Source organism: Protomyctophum bolini (assembly GCF_963924005.1).
Source record: "Protomyctophum bolini genome assembly, chromosome: 4".
NCBI classification, from domain to species: domain Eukaryota; kingdom Metazoa; phylum Chordata; class Actinopteri; order Myctophiformes; family Myctophidae; genus Protomyctophum; species Protomyctophum bolini.
In genome coordinates this window covers 51,601,896-51,629,613 of record NC_137865.1, presented here as the reverse complement: position 1 = coordinate 51,629,613, position 27,718 = coordinate 51,601,896, and the positions used below count along the sequence as shown (strand labels likewise).

Here is a 27,718-nt window from a genome sequence, read left to right as displayed (position 1 = left end):
GTATTGCAAGGCTGGGTGTTACCGTGTTACAGGGTTTTAACCAGACTAATAATAATAATAATTATTATTATTATTATGTTTCCAGGAGAGGAGGAAAGCGTATGAAAACAACCTGGTGACCTACGGACTAGACCTGGAGCACGAAGACAAATCTGTGAGTTCATTCATCTAGTTGTATTATGGAATAACACTGTAAACACCAGGGGCTGTATTTTTGTATTATGGAGTAACACTGTAAACACCAGGGGCTGTATTTTTGTATTATGGAGTAACACTGTAAACACCAGGGGCTGTATTTTTGTATTATGGAGTAACACTGTAAACACCAGGGGCTGTATTTTTGTATTATGGAATAACACTGTAAACATCAGGGGCTGTATTTTTGTATTATGGAATAACACTGTAAACACCAGGGGCTGTATTTTTGTATTATTATGGAATAACACTGTAAACACCAGGGGCTGTATTTTTGCGTGTCTTAAGCACCAGGTCTTATTACATAACTTATGACCTGGAGGCGTGGTCAATGCTCTTTGGCCACTCAGAATAGCCAAATGGCATTGATCACACCTCCAGGTCTTAAGTTAAGTAATAAGAAATGAAAAATGAAATGAAAAATGTTTATAAACAAATACCAAAATGTTTATAAACAAATCCCAAAATGTTTATAAACAAATACCAAAATGTTTATAAACAAACTAGAAGTCCACAGAAGACATGTAAATATGAAATACATGCTTAAACATGTAGCTATAGGTGTAATGTTAGAGTCCACAGAAGACATGTAAATATGAAATACATGCTTAAACATGTAGCTATAGGTGTAATGTTAGAGACCACAGAAGACATGTAAATATGAAATAAATGCTTAAACATGTAGCTAGGTGTAATCTTAGAGACCACAGAAGTGAACCTTTCAAGCCTGTTTTCTCAACTCGCTGTTTTCTCTACCAGACGTTACTCTATAAGCCATATCTCCAAAACCGGTGGGTCAAACTGAACAACCAATATGTCAATTTAAAGCTATTATTCACCTGCTTTCACATGAAAAACGAAAATTCAAAGAAATCCATTGGCATTCCCTCAGTCAAAATTAGTCACATATTTAGTCTTATATAGTTTTAGTCATCATAGCTTAGTTTTCGTCAGTGAAAACATTTTGTTCGTCTTAGTTTCATAGTCGACTCAATCCCCACTGCTCTCTACAGTAAACACCTGGTTCACACAGACGTTTTGTTTCATAGTCGACTCAATCCCCACTGCTCTCTACAGTAAACACCTGGTTCACACAGACGTTTTGTTTCATAGTCGACTCAATCCCCACTGCTCTCTACAGTAAACACCTGGTTCACACAGACGTTTTGTTTCATAGTCGACTCAATCCCCACTGCTCTCTACAGTAAACACACACCTGGTTCACACAGACGCTCTCTACAGTAAACACACCTGGTTCACACAGACGTTTTGTTTCTCTTCGGTGATTCTCTCGTTCGTCCCAGGAGTCCGATGACGGGCGGACGTACTTCGTGAAGGTGCACGCCCCCTGGGAGGTCCTGGCCACGTACGCCGACGTCCTGAAGATCAAGGTTCCCTTCAAGGCCAACGACATCCCCGACACGCACGACGTGCCGCTGAGCTGGCTGTCCACGCCGTTCCGGCTGCCCGTGGACGTCATGCACCCCGAGCCGGACCTCTTCACCGCGCCCTTCAACAAGGACAAGAGCGACTTCTTCCTCATCGACGACCAGAACACCTTCTTCCCTCCCTCCACCAGGAACAGAATAGTAAGACCACCTTCTCTGTCCACCAGGAACAGAATAGTAAGACCTTCTCTGTCCACCAGGAACAGAATAGTAAGACCTTCTCCCTCCACCAGGAACAGAATAGTAAGAACTAACTGGTTGGAATAACGTGTTCCTTCCACGCGCTACGACGTCCAACCAGGGAAACTCCCCCCTGTCAGGTGTAAAGGAGCAACTTGGACACTCAGGCATGAGTTCAAGTCCGTTGCTCTCCCCAGGTTGGCGGAGGGTGTGTAGAGCCCAGGATCACATTAGATGATTGACACAGGGGTGAAAAATGGGTTAAAAAATCGTGGGATAAAAGATATATATTAAAATAAAAATAAAAGTAAGAACTAGAGATGTCCCGATACTGTATCGGTCTCGTAAAAGTATCGGATCGGCCCTTATTTGGTCATATCGGGTTATATCAGTATCGACGAATGTCGTCTGTCTGTCTGTCTCTCTACCTGTCTGTCTGTCTGTCTAGGTGTACTACATCCTGTCTCGCTGCTCCTACTACAGTGATGAACGAGCTGACACCTGTCTGTCTCTCTACCTGTCTGTCTGTCTGTCTGTCTGTCTAGGTGTACTACATCCTGTCTCGCTGCTCCTACTACAGTGACGAACGACAGGACAAGGAGAAGAAAGGAATCAAGAGGCTGTTGAACAACGGAACGTACTCCGCTGCGTTCCCTCTGCACGACGTAAGATCTGATATCTGATCTATATACACCTCCCTCTGCACGACGTAAGATCTGATATCTGATCTATATACACACCTCCCTCTGCACGACGTAAGATCTGATATCTGATCTATATACACACCTCCCTCTGCACGACATAAGATCTGATATCTGATCTATATATACACCTCCATCTGCACGACGTAAGATCTGATATCTGATCTATATACACACCTCCCTCTGCACGACGTAAGATCTGATATCTGATCTATATACACACCTCCCTCTGCACGACGTAATATCTGATATCTGATCTATATACACACCTCCCTCTGCACGACGTAATATCTGATATCTGATCTATATACACACCTCCCTCTGCACGACGTAAGATCTGATATCTGATCTATATACACACCTCCCTCTGCACGACGTAAGATCTGATATCTGATCTATATACACACCTCCCTCTGCACGACGTAAGATCTGATATCTGATCTATATACACACCTCCCTCTGCACGACGTAAGATCTGATATCTGATCTATATACACCTCCCTCTGCACGACGTAAGATCTGATATCTGATCTATATATACACTTCCCTCTGCACAACGTAAGATCTGATATCTGATCTATATACACACCTCCCTCTGCACGACGTAAGATCTGATATCTGATCTATATACACACCTCCCTCTGCACGACGTAAGATCTGATATCTGATCTATATACACCTCCCTCTGCACGACGTAAGATCTGATCTATATATACACCTCCCCCTGCACGACGTAAGATCTGATATCTGATCTATATACACACCTCCCTCTGCACAACGTAAGATCTGATATCTGATCTATATATACACCTCCCCCTGCACGACGTAAGATCTGATATCTGATCTATATATACACCTCCCCCTGCACGACGTAAGATCTGATATCTGATCTACTGTATATAATATATTCACTGCTGCATTCCCCCTGACGTAAGTGCCATGTGTCTGTGTGAAGAGGGTTAAGGCCTATTCATAGTCTGGATTTTCGGTGATGAGGTGACCACCGCCGCTCCGGTGGTGAGGTGACCACCGCTCCGGTGGTGAGGTGACCACCGCCCCGGTGGTGAGCTGACCACCGGAGCTGAAATAACGTTGAGCGGTGGTGAGTAAAAACAGAGAGAAGGGCTGGAGCGGTGGCGGTGGTTTGCTCTTCACCGCGGCTCAGTGACGTCATGTTGTACTTCGGTGGTCACCTAACCACCGTAAATCCAGACTATGTATGAGCCTTTAGGGATCATACATACTGTGATAGGTTATCACCGTTTTAGGTGATAAGCTTATCACCTAAAACGGTGATAAGAGTTGAGGCCCTCATATACTCGCGGTGATGTCCTTATAAGGATTGACCCCGCCTCCCTGTGGTTTACCCATAACTTCTAGACCAATCAGTGAACAGGGTGATAAAGACTTGTCTGATATAGTAAAAACAGAGAGATGGGTCTGTGCCCGCGGTGATAGCTGGTCACCACCGCCACTGACGTAATGGTGTAGTTTTACAACCCTTTAAAACAGTGGTATTCAATTGGCGGCCCGCGGGCCACATGCGGCCCGAGGAGCGCCCCCTTGTGGCCCCTGAAAGAATTTTGAATTTTTTGAGAATAATAAGAGGGCTAATAAATTTACAGGTATGGTGTGTGCGATATTAATTGTTAGATTACCATAATGACGGTAATCATTAAAGGACCACTTTTCAACCTATCTTCATATAGCAGGATAATGTGTCTATACAGCTCATTACTGTGCGGAAATATACATAAATCTTTCGTGTTTGAGCACAAAAAGCATTTTGAGAACCCACAAATTTCAGCGCTTCGCGCGCACACTGTGCGGCCCCCCCACACACACAATCATTCTACAGTTGTGGCCCCCGGCCTAATCTAAGTATGTATGAACCTTTAGGGTGACATGGAGGTGTACTTTCTGTCCCTGTGAAAGCTTGTGTCCCTCCCTGTGTTTACAGTGTCTGTACTTTCAGCGTGTTTACTGTGTGTTCGTGTGCGTGTGCGTGTGTGCGTGTGTGCGCGTGTGCGTGTGTGTGCGTGTGTGTGTGCGTGTGTGTGCGCGTGTGTGCGTGTGTGTGTGCGTGTACAGTGTCGGTACTGGACGCGCTCCAAAGACGTGCACTGTGAGAGCGAGCGTTACAACCTCCACAAACACTGGGCCAGATTCTTCTGTTTCTTCAAGGAGCAGCCGCTCAACCTCATCAGGTATAAACATTCACACCCGTTCTGACCTGAGATCAGATTCAAGGAGCAGCCGCTCAACCTCATCAGGTATAAACATTCACACCCGTTCTGACCTGAGATCAGATTCAAGGAGCAGCCGCTCAACCTCATCAGGTATAAACATTCACACCCGTTCTGACCTGAGATCAGATTCAAGGAGCAGCCGCTCAACCTCATCAGGTATAAACATTCACACCCGTTCTGACCTGAGATCAGATTCAAGGAGCAGCCGCTCAACCTCATCAGGTATAAACATTCACACCCGTTCTGACCTGAGATCAGATTCAAGGAGCAGCCGCTCAACCTCATCAGGTATAAACATTCACACCCGTTCTGACCTGAGATCAGATTCAAGGAGCAGCCGCTCAACCTCATCAGGTATAAACATTCACACCCGTTCTGACCTGAGATCAGATTCAAGGAGCAGCCGCTCAACCTCATCAGGTATAAACATTCACACCCGTTCTGACCTGAGATCAGATTCAAGGAGCAGCCGCTCAACCTCATCAGGTATAAACATTCACACCCGTTCTGACCTGAGATCAGATTCAAGGAGCAGCCGCTCAACCTCATCAGGTATAAACATTCACACCCGTTCTGACCTGAGATCAGATTCAAGGAGCAGCCGCTCAACCTCATCAGGTATAAACATTCACACCCGTTCTGACCTGAGATCAGATTCAAGGAGCAGCCGCTCAACCTCATCAGGTATAAACATTCACACCCGTTCTGACCTGAGATCAGATTCAAGGAGCAGCCGCTCAACCTCATCAGGTATAAACATTCACACCCGTTCTGACCTGAGATCAGATTCAAGGAGCAGCCGCTCAACCTCATCAGGTATAAACATTCACACCCGTTCTGACCTGAGATCAGATTCAAGGAGCAGCCGCTCAACCTCATCAGGTATAAACATTCACACCCGTTCTGACCTGAGATCAGATTCAAGGAGCAGCCGATCAACCTCATCAGGTATAAACATTCACACCCGTTCTGACCTGAGATCAGATTCAAGGAGCAGCCGCTCAACCTCATCAGGTATAAACATTCACACCCGTTCTGACCTGAGATCAGATTCAAGGAGCAGCCGCTCAACCTCATCAGGTAAACATTCACACCCGTTCTGACCTGAGATCAGATTCAAGGAGCAGCCGCTCAACCTCATCAGGTATAAACATTCACACCCGTTCTGACCTGAGATCAGATTCAAGGAGCAGCCGCTCAACCTCATCATAGGTAAACATTCACACCCTGAGCGCACAGGAACAAGTTCTCCGCCTTTTCAATTAGTAACGCCCAGCGCTCAAGACGGAGATTGATCAATGGCGTTGTGATTTAATGGGTTAAATAACCCCGGGCGTTCGGGGTGTTAAGGTCCTACTCGGTGTGGTCCGGGTGGATTAGATTTTTGCTGTTATTTTTCATGTCGTGATTATGAATTGAACTGTGTGCAGTGTTGCCAACTTAGCGGATTTGTCGCCATATTTAGCTTCTTTCCAGACCCCCCTATAGCGACTGAATTAGTGAAAAGCTTCTGGCGAGAAATCTAGCAATTTTTTCTGGTGAATTGGGGACAAATCGTGTTGACAGGCGCCAGAGATAAAACCCTCCATTTTCTTCATTTTCCTTCTCAGCCTCAAATCCGCTAAGTTGGCAAAACGGAAAGTGGTCGGCGCGTCTGTCTCAGTGGCTTCCTCGGCTCGGTTCTGTGCACAGACTGCCACAGTGCTTCCTCCTTTTTAGAAAGAAGGAAGCACTGGCAGCTCACTTTAGTCTGCTAGTAAAAATAAAATACACACTCAAATGCATAAAGTATTAACCTTCTAATTCCTGTATGGATCGGAACAAAATAGCGTTCTTAGTAGTAGTAGTAGTAGTAGTTGAATTGTGCGTTCTGTGTGTGCGTCCACCAGGAAGTACTACGGGGAGAAGATCGGGATCTACTTTGCGTGGCTGGGGTTCTACACGGAGATGCTGTTCTTTGCGGCCGTGGTGGGAACCATCTGCTTCGTCTACGGCCTGTTGACCTACGACGACAACCAGTGGAGGTACGCAGAACCCGGGGGGTCCCTGGGGGGGGGGGGGGTCCAGGGGGTCCCTGGGATCCGTGGGGGGGTCCCTGGGGTACCTGAGGAGGGGGCTACAGGTGGTCTTTACAGGTGGTCTCCAGCTAAACGGTGGAGAGTTGGTAACCACATGGACCCTTATGTAGATCTATCTCTAACTCTTGCCGGTCCATTGGGATTAATTTTGCGCTCTCCGAGAGGAACATTTGTGTTAAACGACTGCATTTCTGAATTCATAAGAAGTTCTACACAATTAGAGAATGTGGAAGAATTGTTATTTTTATCTCTCCTACTGGTGACAACATTAATACAACATTGATGGAATTGTGGACAAAATCGTAAACCAACAACACATTCTTTAGTTTTGGGTCTATAATCTTTCATTATCTTTGTTCTCCAGTAAAGAGATCTGCAGTGAGATTAAGATGATGTTTAGTATCTTTGTTTCTCCAGTAAAGAGATCTGCAGTGAGATTATGATAATGTTTAATATCTTTGTTCTCTATAGTAAAGAGATCTGCAGTGAGATTAAGATGATGTTTAATATCTTTGTTCTCTATAGTAAAGAGATCTGCTGTGAGATTAAGATAATGTTTAATATCTTTGTTCTCTATAGTAAAGAGATCTGCAGTGAGATTAAGATAATGTTTAATATCTTTGTTTCTCCAGTAAAGAGATCTGCAGTGAGATTAAGATGATGTTTAATATCTTTGTTTCTCCAGTAAAGAGATCTGCAGTGAGATTATGATAATGTTTAATATCTTTGTTCTCTATAGTAAAGAGATCTGCAGTGAGATTAATATAATGTTTAATATCTTTGTTCTCTATAGTAAAGAGATCTGCAGTGAGATTAAGATAATGTTTAATATCTTTGTTTCTCCAGTGAAGAGATCTGCAGTGAGATTAAGATAATGTTTAATATCTTTGTTTCTCCAGTAAAGAGATCTGCAGTGAGATTAAGATAATGTTTAATATCTTTGTTATCCAGTAAAGAGATCTGCAGTGAGATTAAGATAATGTTTAATATCTTTGTTTCTCCAGTAAAGAGATCTGCAGTGATATTATGATAATGTTTAATATCTTTGTTTCTCCAGTAAAGAGATCTGCAGTGAGGAGATTGGAGGGAACATCGTAATGTGTCCGCTGTGCGACAAGAAATGCAGTTACTGGAAACTCAACTCCACCTGTAACTCGTCATGGGTGAGACTGTCTGTCTGTCTGTCTGTCTGTCTGTATATGCTGCTAAACTTGAGGTTTACAAGCAAAACACAGTGCCCTAACTTGCCTGTTAACTCCTCTTTTCACGCAGTGAATGTAGGCTAATATAATGCACGATCTATGTAAAGGTGTGTGTGTGTGTGTGTGTGTGTGTGTGTGTGTGTGTGTGTGTGTGTGTGTGTGTGTGTGTGTGTGTTTCTTTTGCAGCAATCCCACATCTTTGACAACTCGGGGACCGTGTTCTTCGCTGTCTTCATGGGGATTTGGGGTGAGAACACCTTAGAGAAGATTTTAAAAAACTACAAGCAATGTTTGACATGTGTAACTCTTGGGGAAGGGGGGTTGTGACAGGGGAAGGGGGGTTCAGGGGGAGGGGTGTTTCAGTGGGGGGGGGGGGGGGGAGTTCCAGGGGGTCCCCCTTTTGACTACGATGGATATTCAAAAATATCTACAAGCTCACAGCAAGGCACACATTTGTCTTCTTTTCTTTGAAAAACAGCAACATTTTCTGAATATTTTTTGAATAATATGTTCTTTAGATAAATGTTCTCTTCTGGGGGTCCCCTGGGGGTCCCTGGGACACAACCTTTAGATATGGGGGTCCCTGGGACACAACCTTTAGATATGGGGGTCCCTGGGACACAACCTTTAGAGATGGGGTCCCTGGGGGTCCCTGGGACACAACCTTTAGAGATGGGGGTCTCTGGGGGTCCCTGGGACACAACCTTTAGAGATGGGGTCCCTGGGTCACAACCTTTAGATATGGGGGTCCCTGGGACACAACCCTTAGAGATGGGGGTCCCTGGGGTTCCCTGGGACACAACCTTTAGATATGGGGGTCCCTGGGACACAACCTTTATTATATAATGTAATGTGAGTGACTGAGTAATGTGTGTGGTATGTGGTCCAGGGGCACCACCTGGTGGCTGGTGGTAGCAACTGCAGTCACTACAGTGAGACACAAGCAAAGTGATTATTATTATTAAATGTATATGATTCTCATTCATTAAAAAACACTTCCTGCTTCCATGCAAGGAAGCTTAGAGAAGGAAAGGACATGGTGACATGACTGGGCTGCGCCATGACACTTTCATGGAGTGAGTGTGGAACTATAGTGGCCCTCTGGAGTGAGTGTGGAACTATAGTGGCCCTCTGGAGTGAGTGTGGAACTATAGTGGCCCTCTGGAGTGAGTGTGTAACTATAGTGGCCTCTCTGGAGTGAGTGTGGAACTATTGTGGCCCTCTGGAGTGAGTGTGGAACTATAGAGGCTCTCTGGGGTGAGTGTGGAGATATAGTGGCCCTCTGGAGTGAGTGTGGAACTATAGTGGCCCTCTGGAGTGAGTGTGGAACTATAGTGGCCCTCTGGAGTGAGTGTGGAACTATAGTGGCCCTCTGGAGTGAGCGTGGAACTATAGTGGCCCTCTGGAGTGAGTGTGGAACTATAGTGGCCCTCTGGGAGTGAGTGTGGAGATACAGCCCTCTCCATCATCAACGTTGCCCACCCTTGCACCCTCCACAGTCACTCTGTTGTAAAAAGGTTTTGGGGAGCCCCTCTAAGCGGTCCCGTGTCCCCCCCCCCCCCTCCTCCCCCCCCCCCTCCTCCCCCCCCCCCACAGTGACTCTGTTCCTGGAGCTGTGGAAGCGCCGTCAGGCCCGTCTGGAGTACGAGTGGGACCTGGTGGACTTTGAGGAGGAGCAGCAGCAGCTGCAGCTCCGGCCCGAGTACGAGTCCAAATGCACCGACCGTAGGATGAACCGCATCACACAGGTAAACACCACACTGCCCCCTAGTGGACAGCATCACCACACTTCCCCGCCTATAAGCAATGTTTCCCAAACAGTAGGTTGGGATTCATGTGTAGCATGTATAGCTCATGTTTACATGAACAATACAGGAAAACAATCAAAACAGATTAAAAACAATACAGACAGGACATCAGGGACATCCATCAGCCCCAGACAGCCATAGCCTGTTCAAACCACTTCCTTCGCCCACGGCGGGGCAGACGCTAAACACATGAGCACCAATAAGAGCAGCACCTCCGGACTCTGGAACCGTTTCTACTTGTCAACCAGTGTTGTTTTTGGCAGCAAATTTCTATTTTAGTTTTAGTCATTAGTCTCTTGAATAGTTTTCACTTAGTTTTAGTCACATTTTAGTCGCCTGGAATGTTCTAGTGTTTAGTCTAGTTTTAGTCGACTAAAATGTCATACGATTTTAGTTGACTAAATCTACAGTTGATTTAGTCGACTAAAATGTGTTTTGACAGGCCTTGATGTCGTTGTGATGACATATTTTACACTTTGGTTGCATGCTGAAAATAGCAGATATACAATATCACAACTGAGATTGTATATCTGCTATTTTCAACATTCAACCCAGCATAAAACTGGATCTCTTCATGTCCACTAGTCCCTTACTAACATTTTAGTCCAGTTTTTATTTGTTGACGAAATTGTCAGTATATTTAGTCTTAGTTTTAGTCATCATAGATTCGTTTTTATTTAGTTTTTGTCAGTGAAAAAAGTAGTCGACGAAAACATTTTGCCTTAGTTTTAGTCGACGAAAACAACACTGTTGTCAACAATTAGACTGCTGAACCAGAACTACAGGACTGGTGACGCCGCACGGACTGAACTGAACTGGTCTCCTTTCAGTAGAGACTACTTTATATATCCCATTCTGACCTGAGATCAGATTCTAAAAATGTTCTTCTACATCCTGACAGTTTTCTGAAAAAGCCATGTTTCTATGTCAGTCGTTCTTTGATTTTTCAATAGCTAAAGCATAACATAATGCTAACGCCAAAAATACTCTTACCACTGTTACGCAAAGTCCGTCCTCGATCGAAATCCGAACTCCAGGAATGGAAAGAAGGTCTCTAAATCCAAAAGGTAAAGAATCCAATATTCAGGGAAATAATCCAAAATGGAAAAATGGCAAGACTTGGGGAAATATTCCTCTTGCTTCTCCAGTAGCCTGTCTGTCTCTCTGCCTGTCTGTCTGTCTCTCTGTTCACCTCCACTCTGGACTGACAGAGTCAAACTCCCCAGGTGGCCCAAACATTGTGATTGGCCCATCACTCCATCAGCCAGGTGAGCTGTGGTGGGCGGGGCTTCCCAATCACTGGCCTGTTGCCATGGCAACACATGATGTACCTCACTGGCTTCTAGTCCAGCGGATAACTAGGAAAAACTCATAGAGTAGCAGATTGGTGGAAAATAATAAAAAGTACATGAAAATTGAAAACATTGCAAACAAAAAAGTACAACAATGTGACTCTGGGCACAGAGGTTACACTGTACTGTACTGTACTGTACTGTACTGTACCGTACCAGTTTGTACTATAGGAGATGCAGTGGGCTCTGGACCTTACTGTATACTTACAGTAACAGTAACGTGTATACTGTAGGAGATGGAGTGGGTTTACAGTAACAGTAACGTGTATACTGTAGGAGATGGAGTGGGTTTACAGTAACAGTAACGTGTACCGTACCGTAGGAGATGGAGTGGGTTTACAGTAACAGTAACGTGTATACCGTAGGAGATGGAGTGGGTTTACAGTAACAGTAACGTGTATACTGTAGGAGATGGAGTGGGTTTACAGTAACAGTAACGTGTACCGTACCGTAGGAGATGGAGTGGGTTTACAGTAACAGTAACGTGTATACTGTAGGAGATGGAGTGGGTTTATTTACAGTAACAGTAACGTGTATACCGTAGGAGATGGAGTGGGTTTACAGTAACAGTAACGTGTATACCGTAGGAGATGGAGTGGGTTTACAGTAACAGTAACGTGTATACTGTAGGAGATGGAGTGGGTTTACAGTAACAGTAACGTGTATACTGTAGGAGATGGAGTGGGTTTACAGTAACAGTAACGTGTATACCGTAGGAGATGGAGTGGGTTTACAGTAACAGTAACGTGTATACCGTAGGAGATTGAGTGGGTTTACAGTAACAGTAACGTGTATACTGTAGGAGATGGAGTGGGTTTACAGTAACAGTAACGTGTATACCATAGGAGATGGAGTGGGTTTACAGTAACAGTAACGTGTATACTGTAGGAGATGGAGTGGGTTCTGGACAGGACCGCCTGCGACCTCCTGACCAAAATGCTCCTGTGTTGGGCCTCTGTGGTGTTGTGGGTAAGGACAGCACCCCCCCCTGGTGGCGAGGGTGAGAACGGCACGCAGCGGGTTCTGAGCTGCCATGTCAGTGTGGGGGCGTGGCTACCAGCGTGTGGAGGCTGAGGATGATGATGATGATGAAGATGAAGATAACTGCATTGATGTGTGTGTGTGTGTGTGTGTGTGTGTGTTGGGCTGAGGCAGGTTCATGTTAGCGGTGTTGTTTTTGTCAGCAAATTTCTATTTTAGTTTTAGTCATAGTCTTTGGACTGAAACTATAGTTTTTGTCATATTTTAGTCACCTGGAATGTCTTAGTGTTAGTCTAGTTTTAGTCGACTAAATCTGCAGTTGATTTAGTCGACTAAAATGTGTTTCGGCGGGCCTTGATGCCGTCGTAATGAGTGTTTTTTTACACTTGCTGAAAATAGACGATCTGTAGATCTGCTATTTTCAGCGTGCAACCAAATGTAAAATTACTTCTACTGGATCTCTTGTCCACTAGTCCCTTCCTAACATTTTAGTCTAGTTTTTATTTGTCGACTAAATCGTCAGTATATTTTGTCTTATAGTTTTAGTCGTCGTAGCTTAATTTCCATTTAGTTTCCATTTAGTTTTTGTCAGTGAAAAAAGGTAGTCGACGAACAATTTTTCGTCTTAGTTTTAGTCGACGAAAACAACACTGCATGTTAGAAGCATGACATGTGGAGGACACTGGGCTCCTGACAGACCCTGATCCATGATCCAGTTTGTCCCAGACGTTGCTGTCCTGTGAGAGAGCCCAGTGTGTTCCCATCAGCCTGTCTGTCTCAGTCTGCATGTGGTGGTGAGGTAGATAGACCTTTAACCAGCTTGACTGACTGACCGTTTGTCTGTTGCTGTCTGTGCTTGTGTTTTGCCTCACTGTCTGTAGGAAATGGAACCCTACTTACCAATAACAAGCAAATGTGCACGAACTGTCCTGTCTGGAGCCACCGTGCTGTTCTGGGTGAGAGAACGTTTATTAAATATGAGAGACCGCCGTGTTTATTAAATATGAGAGAACGCTGTGTTTATTAAATATGAGAGAACGCTGTGTTTATTAAAATACATCGGGGTCATAGTGTAACCTGTGTGTGTGTGTGTGTGTGCACACGTCATAGCACGTCATAGTACATAATGTATAGCATAGTATAGTATATATGTATAGTTTCATTATATAGATATTCCACTGTTACTTTCTTAGCTTACGCATGTTTCATGATAAATGTTTTTATGTGATGTATTCCCATGCTATTTTTTGGTTCTTGCTTAATGTAAGTCACTCTGGATTAAGAGCGTCTGCTAAATGCCTAAATTGTAAATTGTGTGTGTGTGCGTGTGCGTGTGTGTGCGTGCGTGCGTGCGTGTGTGTGCGCGTGCGCGTGCGCGTGTGTGTGCGCGTGTGCGTGCGTGCGTGCGTGCGTGCGTGCGTGCGTGCGTGCGTGTGTGTGTGTGCGTGTGCAGATCTCTCTCATCATAGCGTGCATCATCGGCGTCATCGCGTACCGCCTGGCGGTCTAACCTGTGTGTGTGTGTGTGTGTGCGTGTGCAGATCTCTCTCATCATAGCGTGCATCATCGGCGTCATCGCGTACCGCCTGGCGGTCTACGCGGCGTTCGCCTCCATCATGAAGGACAGTCCCACCAACGACCTGGAGGTGGTGGGGTCGCTCATCACGCCCCAGCTGGCCACCAGCGTTACTGCGTCCTGCATCAACTTCATCATCATCATGATCCTCAACCTCATGTACGAGAGGGTGGCCGTCTGGATCACTGACATGGGTGGGTGAGACAGGTCTGCCTGTCTGTCTGTCTGTCTGTCTGTCTGTCTGTCTGTCTGTCTGTCTGTCAGTTATAACGACGGACCGCGGTGGTCTGTTCTTAGAACTGCGGACGGAATGATTTACATCAAGAGTTATTAACGTTTTAAGCTAAAATGGGGGCGGGGCGGGGGAGAACATTTTCGATGACGTCCCAAACGGAAAACAACGTTGAATGTCGCACAACAGACGCTCCTGTGACCTTTGACCTTTTGACCCCCAGAGATCCCGAAGACCCACATGGAGTACGAGAACAAGCTGACGGTGAAAGTGTTCCTGTTCCAGTTCGTCAACTACTACTCCTCCTGTTTCTATGTGGCCTTCTTCAAGGTATATAGAATATATATTGGATATATATACTGTACTGTACTGTACTGTACTGTACTGTACTGTACTGTACTGTACTGTACTGTACTGTACAACTACTACTCCTCCTGTTTCTATGTGGCCTTCTTCAAGGTATATAGAATATATACTATACTAGGATATATATACTGTACTGTACTGTACTGTACTGTACTGTACTGTACTGTACTGTACTGTACTGTACTGTACTGTACTGTACTGTACTGTAAATGGTCCTCATCTCGCCTATAGTAGGATATATGTACTGTACTGTACCGTACCGTACCGTACCGTACCGTAACATCCCGTTTCTGTGTGGCGTTCTATTCTTCAAGGGCAAGTTCGTGGGATACCCCGGAGACCCCGCCTACATGTTCGGGAAATGGACCGGGCTGAGGAACGAGGAGGTAATCCGATTACTATAATTATCTGACGAGGGAGGGGGTAATAATCCGATTACTTTCTAATGTGATTGGATGTGATCTGAATTCACGTCTCTCCTCAGTGTGATCCAGGTGGATGTCTGATAGAGATAGATATCTGATTGGTAGATAGAGATAGATATCTGATTGGATGTGATCTGAACTAACGTCTCTCTTCAGTGTGATCCGGGTGGATGTCTGATTGAGCTGACCACGCAGCTGGTCATCGTTATGACCGGGAAACAGGTGTGGGGGAACATCCAGGAAGCTCTGGTCCCGTAAGTACTGTATGCACGCACGCGCACGCACGCGCGCGCACACGCACGCGCGCGCACACGCACGCACATGCGCACGCACGCGCACACGCACGCACATGCACGCGCACACACACACACGCACACGCACACACACTTTAGAAGAAAAAAAGAAAAAACGTTGAAAAAACACTAAAAAAGAAAAAAAGATAACTTTAAAAAGAAAAGTATACGTCATTTATTCTAATTGTTGTTATTGCAAAATTACACGCGCACGCGCACGCGCACACGCACACGCACACACACACTTTAAAAGAAAAAAATCACACCTGTGTGAACCAAGTGGTGCAACTCCCCTCTCTCTCTCTCTCTCTCTCTCTCTCTCTGCTCCGTTAGATTAGAGATTTGCGTCCAGCAGGTGGCAGCAATGTCACATACTTCTCTCGTTCCAGTTTCACGCATGCGCACACCACTCGTGCTCATTGACGTTGGTACACAGGTACACGGACAAAGCTGGATGTAGAAGTGGTTGCACCACTTAAAAAGAAAAAACTTTGAAAAAACACAAAAAAAAATAAAATTTAAAAAAGATAACTTTAAAAAGAAATGTACGTCATTTATTCTAATTGTTGTTATTGCAAAATTGTGTTTGCGCGTCTTACTTGTATATTATAGATGGTTAATGAACTGGTGGGGCTCCAGGAAGGCCAGGAACCATCCTGAGTCTCTGTACAGTGTTTATAACAGGTTATAATAGTGTTTATAACAGGTTATAACATGTATATTGTATTATTATAGATGGTTAATGAACTGGTGGGGCTCCAGGAAGGCCAGGAACCATCCTGCGTCTCTGTACAGTGTTTATAACAGGTTATAACAGGTTATAATAGTGTTTATAACAGGTTATAACATGTATATTGTATTATTATAGATGGTTAATGAACTGGTGGGGCTCCAGGAAGGCCAGGAACCATCCTGCGTCTCTGTACAGTGTTTATAACAGGTTATAACAGGTTACAATAGTGTTTATAACAGGTTATAACATGTATATTGTATTATTATAGATGGTTAATGAACTGGTGGGGCTCCAGGAAGGCCAGGAACCATCCTGCGTCTCTGTACAGTGTTTATAACAGGTTATAACAGGTTATAGTATTGTTTATAACAGGTTATAACATGTATTATTGTATATTATAGATGGTTAATGAACTGGTGGGGCTCCAGGAAGGCCAGGAACCATCCTGCGTCTCTGTACAGTGTTTATAACAGGTTATAACAGGTTATAATAGTGTTTATAACAGGTTATAACATGTATTATTGTATATTATAGATGGTTAATGAACTGGTGGGGCTCCAGGAAGGCCAGGAACCATCCTGAGTCTCTGTACAGTGTTTATAACATGTTATAACAGGTTATAATGGTGTTTATAACATGTTATAACAGGTTATATTGTTATAATAGTGTTTATAACAGGTTATAACATGTATTATTGTATATTATAGATGGTTAATGAACTGGTGGGGCTCCAGGAAGGCCAGGAACCATCCTGAGTCTCTGTACAGCCGGTGGGAACAGGACCACGACCTGCAGTGTTTTGGTCACCTGGGTCTGTTCTACGAGTACCTGGAGATGGGTGAGACATGCTGTCTGTCTGTCTGTCTGTCTGTCTGTCTGTAGTTATATGCAAATCACACAATAAATGTGATTTACAACAAACTGTAATATTTACAGTATAGTGCGTCGCAGCCCCGCCCCCTACCACCAGGGCCCAGGAAATTATTCCCCGTTCATTTTCTTCATAGACTTTTCAGAAAGTATATTTATTTAAAGACGTTTACGCCGCTTATTTCTATGTATGTGATGTATTGCCGTGTTTTTTGTTCTTGCTTACTGTAAATCTCTCTGGATTAAGAGCGTCTGATAAAAGGCCTACATTGTAACTTGTAGTTAACTACAAGTTACAGACAGCAGGGGGCAACGTTACCCTTTCATCTCACCATCTGCTTCTGTCCTGCCTGCCTGTCTGCGTGTGTGTGTGTGTGTGCGTCTCCATGTGTGTGCGTGTGTGTGTGTGTGTGCGTGCGCGTCCCAGTGATCCAGTTCGGCTTCATCACCCTCTTCGTGGCCTCGTTCCCATTGGCTCCCCTCCTGGCGCTGATCAACAACATCATCGAGGTCCGAGTGGACGCCTGGAAGTTCACCACGCAGTTCAGACGCCCCGTGGCGGCCAAGGCCCACAGCATCGGAGCCTGGGCCGAGATCCTCAACGGAGTGGCGGTCCTGTCTGTGGTCACCAACGTAAGTACAGAGAACCTCAACGGAGTGGCGGTCCTGTCTGTGGTCACCAACGTAAGTACAGAGACCCTCAACGGAGTGGCGGTCCTGTCTGTGGTCACCAACGTAAGTACAGAGACCCTCAACGGAGTGGCGGTCCTGTCTGTGGTCACCAACGTAAGTACAGACCCTCAACGGAGTGGCGGTCCTGTCTGTGGTCACCAACGTAAGTACAGAGACCCTCAACGGAGTGGCGGTCCTGTCTGTGGTCACCAACGTAAGTACAGAGACCCTCAACGGAGTGGCGGTCCTGTCTGTGGTCACCAACGTAAGTACAGAGACCCTCAACGGAGTGGCGGTCCTGTCTGTGGTCACCAACGTAAGTACAGAGACCCTCAACGGAGTGGCGGTCCTGTCTGTGGTCACCAACGTAAGTACAGAGACCCTCAACGGAGTGGCGGTCCTGTCTGTGGTCACCAACGTAAGTACAGAGACCCTCAACGGAGTGGCGGTCCTGTCTGTGGTCACCAACGTAAGTACTGACATCCCTCAACGGAGTGGCGGTCCTGTCTGTGGTCACCAACGTAAGTACTGAGATCCTCAACGGAGTGGCGGTCCTGTCTGTGGTCACCAACGTAAGTACAGGCGTCTGTGGCTCAGGAGGTAGAGCAGGTCGTCCAATGATCCGTGGGTCGGCGGTTCGAATCCCGGCTCCTCCTCCTCCTCCTGTCTACATGTCGAAGTGTCCTTGAGCAAAGACACTGAACCCCACATTGAATGTGTGAATGGGTGAATGTAATGCACAATCTATGTAAAGGTGTGTGAATGGGTGAATGTAATGCACAGTCTATGTAAAGGTGTGTGAATGTGTGTGTGAATGGGTGAATGTAATGCACAATCTATGTAAAGGTGTGTGAATGGGTGAATGTAATGCACAGTCTATGTAAAGGTGTGTGAATGTGTGTGTGAATGGGTGAATGTAATGCACAATCTATGTAAAGGTGTGTGAATGGGTGAATAAAAACTAACCTACGATGACAATTTCTAAAGAATCAACTGTAGATTTAGCCCACTAAAATCTTCACTGAGACATTCCAGGTGACTAAAATGACTAAATGAAAACTGTTCCAGAGACTATGACTAAAAAAACTACTTTACAAACAACAACAACAACAACAACACCGGTACCGGTACCGGTACCGGCCTCACGGTGTGTGTTTCCGTCTCCCAGGCCTTCATCGTGGCGTTCACGTCGGACATGATCCCCCGGCTGGTCTACATGTACGCCTACCAGCCGCACGGCAGACATGACATGAGCGGATACATCAACAACAGCCTGTCGGTGTTCAACATCTCTGACCTCCTGGAGGCCAACCGGCCCGACGAGGATGAGAATCCGGCCTGGTTCGACGCCTCCGTCGTCACCACCTGCAGGTCTGTGCGTGTGTGTGTGTGTGTGTGTGTGTGTGTGTGTGTGTGTGTGTGTGTGTGTGTGTGTGTGTGTGTGTGTGTGTGTGTGTGTGTGTGTGTGCGTGTGCCCATGTTTGCGTGTTCGCGTGTGACTCCGCCGTGACATCCAATTAACCCATTTAGGCCTGAGATCAGATTCTATATAAATGTTCTTCTACATCCTGACACTTTTCTGAAAAATATATGTTTCTATATGTCAGTCGTTCTTCGGATTTTTCACAAAATAGCAGACCTACAAGCTCGTAGCGCGCCACTCGGTGGCGCGCTATGAGCTTGTAGGTCTGCTATTTTTCAATAGCTAAAGCATAACATAATGCTAACACCAAAACGGGTTAATATAGCTTGCCGCGATAATCTACGCTCCTCAGTTACAAAATGAAATCAACCCAAACCCAATTGAATTAATGAAGCCTGACGAAAGCCTTCTCTACGTATACACATGTTACATACATGTTACACAGCTGTCACACATACGTGTTAGAGAGCTTTACACACCACGGTTACACACGTGTCACAGCCATGATGCATACATGTTACTGCTGCTGTATCATATCCTATCTACCATGTAACATACATGTTGTATCTTTATCTACACCATGTAACATACATGTTGTATCTTTATCTACCATGTAACATACATGTTGTATCTTTATCTACCATGTAACATACATGTTGTATCTTTATCTACCATGTAACATACATGTTGTGTGTTTGTCTACATGTAACATACATGTTGTATCTTTATCTACCATGTAACATACATGTTGTGTGTTTGTCTACATGTAACATACATGTTGTATCTTTATCTACCATGTAACATACATGTTGTGTGTTTGTCTACATGTAATACATGGTAGGTAGATGGTATAGGTACCCTCGCAAAAACATGCAGTAGTCCTGGTCTCTAAACTGCCTCCCCCTGGCCAGCCGGGGCGCCTGATGGAGGGGAAAGGAACTGGTCGGAATAACGTGTTCCTTCCACGCGCTACGTCCAACCAGGGAAACTGTTATGGAGCGGAGCGGTCTGTTGTAGAGCATGGTGTTAATATGTATTTCTAAAACGGGTAGTCCCAATACTTCATTCTGATTGGCTGGTTACCGTCACGTGACCGGTGTAAACAAGCCGATAACCCACTCCTTCAATCACTTTGTATCATCTTGCAGCCTTGTAGCTGAACTGGGGAAGGGGAGCGCTTCATTGCTTTACAAACACATGCCGTGCGGGCGTCTAAGCACCGCCCGCCTCATTTGACTGTGACTGTGTGGCTCCAGGCAGCCCCGTAAAGATATCAAGCGCTATTCTCCCGTCACATAGGCTATACTTGCAGAGCAAAACAAGGAAGTGTTGTGGCTCTGGCTCTCTCTCTCTGGTGGCGCAAAGCGTAGATACTTTTGTGAATGTAATAGTTTTATTAGGTTAATATTGCTATAATGTTTGTAACCGTTTTAGAAAAGCAATAAGCCACTTGAGGCCCCCCAGCTTACCGGGTATTTTACACTGGCTGGGAGGGTAGAAGACCCTCGGCTGCGCGTCGGGTCTGCCTACGTCCCCAGGCAGTGTAAAATACCCGCTAACCTGAGACCTCTCGTGGCTTATTGCCTAATGAATATGTATTTAATATGTCTCCAGATATCGAGACTACCGCTACCCTCCCGGCCATCAGAAACAGTACGATCACACCATGCAGTTCTGGCACATCCTGGCAGCCAAGCTGGCCTTCATCATCATTATGGAGGTAATCTATTACTTTATTACTGTACCTTCATCATCATTATGGAGGTAATGTATTACTTTATTACTGTATTACCTTCATCATCATTATGGAGGTAATCCATTACTTTATTACCTTCATCATCATTATGGAGGTAATGTATTACTTTATTACTGTACCTTCATCATCATTATGGAGGTAATCTATTACTTTATTACTGTACCTTCATCATCATTATGGAGGTAATCCATTACTACTGTACCTTCATCATCATTATGGAGGTAATGTATTACTTTATTAATGATTTATGGAGTAATAAAAATAACTATTACTTGACGTTATCTTCATCATCATGGAGCCTGTTTGGTGTTTTGTTTCTATATCTACAGTCTATCTATCAAAGTCAAAGTGTCAAAGTCGTACGATTTGTCACACGCGTCACCGTTCAGTGAAATTTGTTCTCCGCATTTGACCAACCATCTCTTGGAGCGCTGAGCTGCAGCCGTGCCGCGCTCAGGAATCATTTGATTAGTAGATTTGACCCCCAAATCCAACCCTTTGATGATTGTCAAGCAGGGAGGCATTGGGTCCCATTTTTACAGTCTTTGGTATGACCCGGCCGGGGATCGAACCCCCGACCTCCCAGTTTCAGGGCGGACACTCTAACCACAAGGCCACTGAGCTGGTGGATCTATCGTCAGAGCTATATTAGTATCATAATATCGTACTTACAGTGTGGTTTCACAGTGGTGTGGTTGATGGTTTGGTGGCGTTTCTTCTCTCCGCAGCATGTGGTGTTCGTGGTGAAGTTCTTCGTGGCGTGGATGATCCCCGACGTCCCGGCCGAGGTGAAGGCTCGCGTGAAGAGGGAGCGCTACCTGGTCCAGGAGTATCTCCACGACTACGAGGTGGAGAAGCTCAAGAAGCAGCTCAGCCAGAGCTCCGCCCACGGCGGCGCAGGAGGAGACTGTAACTGTGAAGCTCCCATGATCTACCCCACCATCCCCACGGTCCCACAGCATGACATGATGTCAGAGTGTCACTACCCGTGACCTCCACCGCTGTGACCACCGCCCTGAAGCACCACGTGATCTACCCCACCGCCCCTACCGTCCAACAACACGACATGCTGTCAGAGTGTCACCACTAGCCTCTCCATCCATCCATCCAGCCATCCATCATCCTGAAAGCACCACATGCTGTCAGAGTCACTATAGCCTCGCCGTCCTCCCAGCCTTACTCACCTGCGAAGAGAAAAGCCTGGTCAAAACACCACCTATAAGACAGAGAGAAAAGCCTGGTCAGAACACCACCTATAAGACAGAGAGAAAAGCCTGGTCAGAACACACACAACCTAAGACAGAAGTGGCTTATAAAGTGTCGAAGTGGCTTATAAAGCCCTCTAGAGCGCAGAGTCTGTGCCGATCTAGACTCCATTGCCTCGTGCAGCCCTGCTCTCTGTCCGCACGGAAACCGTCACCTACAAATGTAAGAACCGCCACAAATAAATGATAAATAAACTCCTCCTAAACTATCTTCATCTTCTGCAGGATAGGCAACGCTCCAACTGATGTTCACAAGGGCTCTTTATTTACCCCACCGTGAAAAAACTATAAATGAAACCACGCAAACAAAACAGCTTTTAACACAATGATTTATAAACACCATGGATGTCATTTTTGACAGTCACGCTGTATTTCCTTTTTCCATATTAATGAAATCCACATGTCTGTGAAGACACCACCTCCTTCTGCCTCCTACTCTGTATGAAGATACAAAACCTCCTTTGCTGCAGTGCCTAAAACACCGTCGTGCAAATATCAGGTCAAACGTTTCTAAACGAAAGAGCTTTGGATCTCCTGCTGCGTCCAACAGCTCCTCCTCCTCCTACCCCTCTCTGCTGCCGATTGGCTGGCACGTCTCTGCTGCTGATTGGCTGAGAAACATTCAGTCTGCATGTTTTGTAGCCAAAAGGAAACGCCTCGATGTGTAGAATCACGAGTTCCTTCATGTTCCTGGCGTTGTTCTTCAGGAGCATCGACTGCTGTACAATACTTTGTTTGAGCTGATGTACATAATTATGTGACCCGATTTGACTGAGAGCCTGCCATCGAGACAGTCATGGTCCCGAGACATTGCCAAAGCATTTACAGGGGGTCCCCGGGCCAAAAACGTTGAGAACCCCTGTACTGGAGAGCATGTCTGAAATAAGTGTCAGAGCTGAAATCGACATGCAAGTACAGTATGAAATATACGCTTAAACATGTAGCTATAGGTGTAATGTTAGAGACCACAGAAGACATGTAAATATGAAATAAATGCTTAAACATGTAGCTATAGGTGTAATGTTAGAGATCACAGAAGACATGTAAATATGAAATAAATGCTTAAACATGTAGCTAGGTGTAATGTTAGAGATCACAGAAGTGAACCTTTTCAAGACTGTTTTTCTCAACTCGCTGTTTCTCTACAAGACATTACTCTATAAGCCATATCTCCAAAACTGGTGGGTCAAACTGAACAACCAATATGTAAACTTGAAGCTATGATTCACATGACATGGGGAAAAAAATGAAAATTCAAAAACCTCCAATGGCAGTCCCTCAGTCACATCTCAGTCCCTCAGTACCTCAGTCCCTCAGTCACATCTCAGTCCCTCAGTACCTCAGTCCCTCAGTCACATCTCAGTCCCTCAGTACCTCAGTCCCTCAGTCACATCCGGACACCTACAGTATCAGCGTTCATTTTTGATAAAGTGCCACTTTTTGCTGATCAGCCAAAGACTAAAGACTCTTTAAGATAAGGGAGTTATCCTGTTCTGTTCATATAGAGATTTATTCTACAAAATGCTCCAGGGACTCAGACTGTGTCCCACCATGTCTAAATGCTTCCGTGTCACAGAACACAACAGACTGGAAGCTAATAGCTAGCTAACAGCTCGCTGCTTCATCAGAAATGGAAATTCTATCAAATAAAAATAATGTTGGGTGTAGTTGTCTGGCTACATGTCTGTCAGTCAGTCAGTCAGTCAGTCAATCAATCAAGTGTGTAGGAGCAGTGTTCTGTTTGGTTGTGTGTGTGTGTGTGTAAGTGTCGTACTGGAGGTCTGAAGGCAGGTCTGGCAGCTGGCCTGTGTAGAGAGAGAGAGAGGCTGACACATATCTTTTTAATGCGTGTGTGTGTGTGCGTACATACAGTACATGTACGTGTGCTTGTGTGTGTGCGTATGTGCATGTGTGCGTGCGTGCGTGCGTGCGTGCGTGCGTGCGTGTGTGTGTGTGTGTGTGTGTGCATGTGTGTGTGTGTGTGTGTGTGTGCGCTCCTCACACACAGTCTAATGAATGAGCCGATGGCTGTTTGTTTGCTGTTTGCTCTCTCACACACAAAGCAGGACCTGTCTGTCTGCCAGCCAGCCTGTCTGTCTGTCTGTCTGTCTGTCTGTCTGTCTGTCTGTCTGTCTGTCTGTCTGTCTGTCTGTCTGTCTGCCTGCCCTCACACTCACCTGTCTGTCTGACACCAGATAGTGGTTGTCAACAGGTACGTGCCTAAAAAAAAAAAGTTTTGGGGGTCCCCAGTTAAAATATGATAATTTCGGGGGGTCCCCAGTTAAAATATGATTATTTCGGGGGGGTCACCAGTTAAAATATGATTATTTCGGGGGGGTCACCAGTTAAAATATGATTATTTTGGGGGGTCACCAGTTAAAAAATGATTATTTCGGGGGTCCCCAGTTAAAATATGATAATTTCGGGGGTCCCCAGTTAAAATATGATAATTTCAGGGGGGTCCCCACTCAGCAGTTAAAGAGGTTGAGAACCACTGTTACAGGGGAAGGAAACTCATATAAATATTATTTTATTTAACGTTTTCTCATTTTTTTTTTCCCCTTCCTTTTTTTGCACAAAGCACTTATAATGAAAACAATAACAATGAGACATAAACATGTGACATAACCACATTATCATAATCAGTGTTTTTTCAGGGTCTGTCTGTATATATTTCTGTGGAACAACAATGTTTGTACAGTAATATTAATATTAATCACCGGCTACTTATACACGTCACTATATATGATTTACTGTAAGGGTGAACTTTAACTTGGAGAGAAATGTTTGAAGCAAAACACATGACACTTTGGTCGAGGTTTTGGATTGTGTCCTCATCATGAAATATGAAATATGAGGAAGATATCTTCAATAGCTGCTCCGTCGATTGGACATTTAATGTACATCCCACAATATTCTCAGTCACCACTAGTACTACAGTAGCCCATACAGTGAACACACGCAAAATAAACCAAACCTCTCATTTTAACCACATGAACATAACTATAGCGTCATAATTAGCAAACATTCTGTGAAAATACAGGCGAACATCTGTTTATTTATTTTTTAATAATAATAGAGGCGATCTACCAGCTCACCATGTGTCAGGTTTGCTACTGCGTTGTGAGTTGTGAGCTTGTAGATCAGCTTTTACTCGCTGGAAAGATTAGGCTTTTAAGAGGGGACAAAGAAAGGGAGGGGGGGGGCGAGTATGCAGCCCTGGGGAACCCACCCCCCCCCCCCCCTGAGGTTTAACCCATTCTGACCTGAGATCAGATTCTAAAAATGTCTTCTTACATCCTGACAGTTTTCTGAAAAAGCTATGTTTCTATATGTCAGTCGTTCTTCGATTTTTTTTCAAAAATAGCAGACCTACAAGCTCGTAGCGCGCCACTCGGTGGCGCGCTATGAGCTTGTAGATCTGCTATTTTTCAATAGCTTAAAAGCATAACAAAATGGGTTCCCGCCCCAAAAGGGGTTTAAATGGTGAGAGCATGTTTATCAGTGAAACCTTGAAGATGTTCTTAAGGGTGTTTATTTTTAATTTTTAATATGAAATCATAATGAAGGATGTTTTTCAAGTTGAAATACCTACATAGAAATATGTAAGAATCTTTTTTTTTTTTTTTTTTTTACTTTTCATTTCATCATTTTATATTATAATGGTTTACTTAATCTGAGTGGCCTTTTTGCTTCAATCTCAGGCACCCCCCCCCCCTCTCTCCCCCCATTAGAGATCCACATGCTGTGTTTACCTTTTATATGTCTGCTATAAAGCAGCTAACTCCACCACCTCTCATGCAAGTAATTGACAATATATAGTCAAAACACCAACACTATAAGACTAAGACTAAGGCATATCCTGAAAGATGAACATTTTGGAGTTAGGTGGTTTTTCCTTCCCAAAAGCAGAGATATACTCGACACAGATTGGTTAAATAAAATTAACCTTTTAATTTATTCTAACTACGTCTGGATTGAAGCTTTAATTCCCCGGTGATGCCTTATACCTCTTTTTTATTATCGTCATTGATTTATTTTGTTTCTAATTTCATTGCAATTAGTTTGTTAAGCGTTATTTTCATTATTGTGTTAATTTCATGACGTTTATAAATGCTTGATATTTATTTTGTATTTGTCATTCTATAAAGACACAACAGATGGAGATATGAATATAAATATCATTTATGTAAATGATATAAAAATGTGTTTACACTGAGCTGTAACTACATGTTTTGTTGTTTGTCCGTCATTATTTTATTTTATTTTTTATTTTTTTTGTACTTCCATCCATATTATAATGAAATGTATGCAAATTATATTTAAATAAAGTCCCAAACGATGCCAATGAGAGAGTTTAAATGTCTCTGTTCAAATAAAACAGCACTTTTGACAGCAAATTCCTGATTACTTTTAGTTTGAGTCACATCTGTTTTCCTTTTAGCCGACTAAATATGCAGTTGATTTAGTCAATGGAAATGTATTTTTGGCTCCCTGATTGCTAAATCCGGCCCTGCGTGTGTGCGTGTGCACGTGCGTGCGTGTGTGCGTGTGCGTGTGTGCGTGCGTGCCCGCGCTCCTGTGTGTGTGCATGTTAGAACCACACGGGGGCAGTGTTGTGCAGAGATCATGCTCTCCTCCATCACATTGAGCAGCAGATTTAGTCTTTTAGTGTCTTTTGAATAAACACATTTAACCCATTTTAAAAATGTCTTCTACATCCTGACAATTTTCTGAAAAAGCTATGTTTCTATGTCGTTCTTCGATTTAAAAAAGAATATCAGACCTACAAGCTCATCACATATAAATAAGCATCATGTCAGATGTTGTGTATGATCTATTCTTATCAATCAGTACAAAGCTATATTATTGAGCAAGATATATTAATAACATCAATTCTCTGATGAGATCATAGAAAACAAATAGTCTAATTAAGAAGATGTCATTACTATGTGCCAGTGCAAAACAAATGCATTAATGTAATTCTGACAATATAATTATTTAAAGTAAGCTTTATAGATAAAGTATGAGTTGATCAGGAACAATGTGGGGGTTTGTGAATAAAGTGCTTTAACTTAAAACATGTGCCCAAACTGTGGCAACCTCGCTGCTTTTAGTGCACTATAAACATACAGTCCATAGACTTGGCTGTTCCCTAAAGTGCTCTAACAAGCAAAGTCCATAGACTGTGATATAGAGAAGACATGAACTACTGTACCCACTGACTGTCAAGCCAGCGGTCACAGGAGGGGTCTCTGGGGCTGATACTGTCACAGGAGGGGTCTCTGGGGCTGATACTGTCTGATGATCTATATGAGCAATTTAATGTCTATGTATTACTATGTTTCTTTTCACTTTTCACTTATTTTATGATGAATTCCTGTTCTGTTCTTTGACTATAATAGAAGTGTCTATTTGTACGTCTCTAAATGTTTTGATGAATTGAACAAGTTGGACCCTCTTGTAAACAAGTGTAATGCTTAATTGGGTCGTCCACTCACAGTTAACAGTCTTTGTGTTGAGTTTGTGCTTGAAATGTAGGCCTACTGTAATTCTGCAAACTGTTAATACATATTTCAATCAATCAAAAACTCTACAACGAATAACGCTGGAACACAAACCTGATCATATAACAACTGATATAATCAGAAACCACCACCCAGCCAGTCTGCCCTGCAGTGCAGCTGAAATCACTGGTTATATAAAAGTACAATGAACAGCAGCTGATTGTGTTGCTGTTTTTTGTTATAAAATATTAAGTATCACATTTTGCTTGATTGCCTGCAGACAGTTTGTGATCGATCAAAATTCAATTTAGAAAATTGTGAAATCGTGACACTGGAGAGAGAGAGAGAGAGAGAGAGAGAGAGAGAGAGAGAGAGAGAGAGAGAGAGAGAGAGGTCCCTCGCTCGT

General features: G+C 44.2%; 1 protein-coding gene and 1 long non-coding RNA gene across 5 annotated transcripts in view; both read left to right on the top strand.

Annotated features, from left to right (window-relative positions):
- Window positions 1–24,863, top strand: part of LOC308314799 (anoctamin-5-like) — a 59,686-nt gene extending 34,823 nt beyond the window's left edge. For 3 of the 4 annotated variants that reach the window (XM_080762500.1, XM_080762498.1, XM_080762501.1), the window contains 18 exons: window positions 86–154; window positions 1,500–1,784; window positions 2,369–2,488; window positions 4,616–4,731; window positions 6,663–6,797; window positions 7,909–8,014; window positions 8,240–8,300; window positions 9,650–9,801; window positions 12,102–12,182; window positions 13,736–13,964; window positions 14,226–14,332; window positions 14,683–14,754; window positions 14,950–15,047; window positions 16,527–16,657; window positions 17,117–17,322; window positions 18,530–18,732; window positions 20,399–20,504; window positions 21,269–24,863. In XM_080762500.1, coding sequence (XP_080618626.1) covers window positions 86–154; window positions 1,500–1,784; window positions 2,369–2,488; window positions 4,616–4,731; window positions 6,663–6,797; window positions 7,909–8,014; window positions 8,240–8,300; window positions 9,650–9,801; window positions 12,102–12,182; window positions 13,736–13,964; window positions 14,226–14,332; window positions 14,683–14,754; window positions 14,950–15,047; window positions 16,527–16,657; window positions 17,117–17,322; window positions 18,530–18,732; window positions 20,399–20,504; window positions 21,269–21,532 — 2,541 coding nt within the window. In that variant the 3' untranslated portion in view covers window positions 21,533–24,863. Of the gene's footprint in view, window positions 1–85; window positions 155–1,499; window positions 1,785–2,368; window positions 2,489–4,615; window positions 4,732–6,662; window positions 6,798–7,908; window positions 8,015–8,239; window positions 8,301–9,649; window positions 9,802–12,101; window positions 12,183–13,075; window positions 13,151–13,735; window positions 13,965–14,225; window positions 14,333–14,682; window positions 14,755–14,949; window positions 15,048–16,526; window positions 16,658–17,116; window positions 17,323–18,529; window positions 18,733–20,398; window positions 20,505–21,268 lie in introns of all 4 variants that reach the window. The other variant, XM_080762499.1, reaches the window with a different exon arrangement.
- A 410-nt stretch (window positions 24,864–25,273) lies between these two features.
- Window positions 25,274–26,163, top strand: LOC308313763. The gene is made up of 2 exons (XR_013963913.1): window positions 25,274–25,696; window positions 25,735–26,163. It is a non-coding gene; the product is annotated as an uncharacterized lncRNA (long non-coding RNA).
- The last annotated feature ends 1,555 nt before the right edge of the window (window positions 26,164–27,718 follow it).